Raw genomic sequence first — 3,418 nt, 5'->3', positions numbered from 1 at the left:
ATATTGTTTCAGTATTGTTTATTTGTTATTTTAAATCAAAAAGCAAGCTAACCAGTTTTCATTATCTAAAATAAAAACGCTTTTCGAAACAAGAAAGATGGCGGTGCGCGTCCTTCCGAAGTGTTCGTTGGGTTGTTTGTTTTATAACATGGATTGAAATTTGTCAAGTTTTGTTGTTCTTATGCAGTAGTTATGGAAAAGGAATAATCAAAGAAGAAATGGAAGAAAGTGACAATTATCAGTAGACTAATTACATTGCAAATCATAGCAAATAAAGCAGAGCGATTGTACTACAATCGAATATTTGGATCGACCAGTGAAAATTCAAGATAGAGGAGAGGAAACAGTGACTCTTGATTTGGCTGGCTTTGGGAGAAGACGTCCATTCGGCTAGAAGAAGGAAAGACTAAAGCCACTGTTGGGAGTTTGGATATAGCACCATCGTGAAGAAGAGATCAACGATTATCAGGGGAAGCTGTGTAATTGGTTAGTCTTGTTTCTAAACGAATTTATTGTATTAGTAATTAACATCTAGTAATTAAATTAAAGTGTTATTAGTAGTAAAGTGTCGTTTGTTTCTGATTGTCAGGAAACCCGCCCTGAGAAAAGTCTCTTATGTTATAAAATTATATTATCTGTTAAATATTGAAGTTTTTAATTTGAACCCAAGCTATCTCTTTTATATTTGAAATTAAGTTTAAAACGATTAAAATTCTTTTTCTATTATTTTAAATAATTTTTGATTATTACAATATATATATATATATATTTTTTTTTTATATCAGAAGATTATAAATCAATTTCTCTTTTGATCAATTATTCACTGCCCAAACAAAGAAAATCTTTATTTAAAATCTAATGTTTCCTCAAAGAAATTTTTGTCTTTTTAATTTTAATTTTGTTAAATACGAATTTGATTATAATTAAAATGAAAAAAATAAAATATAAACTTACGCAATAGCGTCTATCATATCCAGACCCATTTCAACACAGCATTTTGCATGGTCTGATCTTGGATCTGGCAGACCTGAGACACAATAATAGCAATCACCGAGAATTTTTATCCTCAGGCAGTGGTTATCCTATAAAAGAAAAAAAGATGAGAAAAATTATTAATTTTATTTAAACTTAATAATTTATGACAAAAATATTTAAGTAAACTAACTGACTAAACTAGATAACTAGCAATCATGATAGACTTACATTGGCTAATTGATCAAACCTTCCAAACAATTCATTCAAGAGCCGAACTAGCTCCTGTGCAGTGCACTGAGAAGCTAGGACAGTAAATCCGACAATGTCAGCAAACAGGATGCTGAAAACAAATAATAATTAATTATAATTCCAATATAAAACTAGTAAAATTATATTTTTCAAAAAAGGGTTTCCATTTTTAATGCTTAAATAATAAAAAAAACCTTTAAAGTGAGTTCATCTCCTTTGTTTTACAGCGGACAGTTTCATCTGCGCCTAATAACTACAGACCAGATTTTCATGCAATTGCATCTGTGGCGGCAATGGAGGTTCAAAATGAACTAGTCAAAACTACCAGCCAGTATTAATCAGTTAAAAAAATTACCAATAAATGCAGAAATTATTTTTTGTTATGTTCTCTGGAATTATAATACATATAGATGAAGATTGTTATTATGGTGGATTATTGTTGTTTGTAGGTTTTTAAAGTACATGAATATAGGACATTGGTCCCGAAACGTTGTGCTACAATATGTTAATTTAAAATAAATTACATTCAAATTGGAAGTTGTTAACCTCAAAAATTTTTATTGAATATTTTTTGTTACATTGTAGCCATGAGTCAACCCTGTGGGTTATGGAGCCCTCCTGGGGTCCACCCAGCCTCATAAATTAGGTAAAAATCTGGCAGTCGAGCACGATTCTGATTAAATCACCTCCTTGCACAACTGTTGTTCTAGTAACAGTACTTCCTTAAGAAGTACTGCACCCTTAACCTTTCATGGATTGTAGCAGTACAGATTTTAATTTTAATTTTTACAAATAAATTAATGTTTTATTTAAAGACTAGAGGTGTTTACAGAAAGCTCCAAATAGCAGCATAATCGAACAAAAAGGATATATTTTCTCATTACACAAAAAAAATAATATAAAAACTTCCTGAATAAATATGAAATAAAATTTAAAATAAAATATTTAAAAAAAAAATTAACTGATAAAAAATTGTGAAATTGCCAATTGCTAAACTAACAAAAAAAATTGTATGCCTTGAATTCACGATCTCATCTTCCAAACGTCCCTATGTGGTTGTGATGTGCTGCCAATATGCCACATTGTGGGTTAGCAGCAACCTTAAAAAAATCTACTACAATGGTCAACTAACTTAACAACTAACACCCACACTAACTAGTACTAACTGAAAATACAATATTCAAATTTATGTTCAAAAGTTTAGATATTTGGTTGTTATTGGTTTCCTGATTTAATTATGAAAAACTGAAATTAAAATATTAAAGTTAATATTTTAAATACTCCTTTCGAGAGTTGGGCAAAAATTAGCTATGGTTGAAACTTATAGCTAAATTTGCCATGGATACGATATTTATGTATCAATGATTCATTCATGAATAAGGGTCGTATCCATGGCAACTTTAGCTATTACTTTCAACTATAGCTAATATTGCCATGGATACGACCCTTATTCATGAATGAACCATTGATAAATAAATATCGTATCCATGGCAATTTTAGCTATTAGTTTCAACTATAGCTAATTTTTGCCTATTTCTGTTCCTTTCTACAAGTACCAGAACAATTTTTGTGAAATATTGTTGTGATAAATTATAATACTGAAAATTAACTGTGTGTTAAATTAACTTTAATTCTGCTTAAAGATTTTAAAAATTGACGTGGTTCTAAAATTGTATCAAAATTGTCCTTGAGGATGGCCGGATTGGTCGAAACGTCGGACTTATAAAGAAATATACATTGTTCGAGACTAAAATTGGATAAAAATTATTTTATTTAAACAAATGTAAAATTTATTTATTTGTGCCAACATTTCGACCTGAATTTCAGGCCTTGGAAACATTGATAACAATAAATTAAAATATTAATTATATTATTTCAAAATTTTTTGAGACAAGGTAATTATTTATTAAATAAATCAAAAATTAGTATCCAATTCTGTCTCGACACTTTATTCTTCACTAGTCCAACGTTTCGGCCATTCTAGCCATCTTCAAGGACATATCTAAATATTCAACAGCTTATATTATATCTTCATTTTTAAACATTTACAACATCATTATTCACTATATAATACAACATAATAGTGAATAATGATGTTGTTGTAAATGTTTAAAAATGAAGATATAATATAAGCTGTTGAATATTTAGATGTCCTTGAAGATGGCTAGAATGGCCGAAACGTTGGACTAGTGAA

The 3,418-nt window shown here is 29.2% G+C and overlaps 1 protein-coding gene across 3 annotated transcripts in view; it reads right to left on the bottom strand.

The window, feature by feature from the left end:
- Positions 1-919: 919 nt before the first annotated feature.
- LOC106692545 (Ca(2+)/calmodulin-responsive adenylate cyclase) overlaps positions 920-3,418 on the bottom strand; it is a 378,170-nt gene continuing 375,671 nt past the window's right edge. For all 3 annotated transcript variants that reach the window (XM_067050281.1, XM_024360585.2, XM_067050282.1), the window contains exons 7-8: positions 1,204-1,315; positions 920-1,082 (exon numbers count right to left, since the gene is read on the bottom strand). In XM_067050281.1, the coding sequence (XP_066906382.1) occupies positions 951-1,082; positions 1,204-1,315 (244 nt within the window). In that variant the 3' untranslated portion in view covers positions 920-950. The remainder of the gene's footprint in view (positions 1,083-1,203; positions 1,316-3,418) is intronic.

Source organism: Halyomorpha halys, unplaced genomic scaffold, assembly GCF_000696795.3.
Source record: "Halyomorpha halys isolate HHAL.00 unplaced genomic scaffold, Hhal_1.1 Scaffold60.1, whole genome shotgun sequence".
Taxonomy (NCBI): Eukaryota; Metazoa; Arthropoda; class Insecta; order Hemiptera; family Pentatomidae; genus Halyomorpha; species Halyomorpha halys.
The sequence above is the reverse complement of the archived record's forward strand: the minus strand, read 5'-3'. Positions and strand labels throughout refer to the sequence as shown.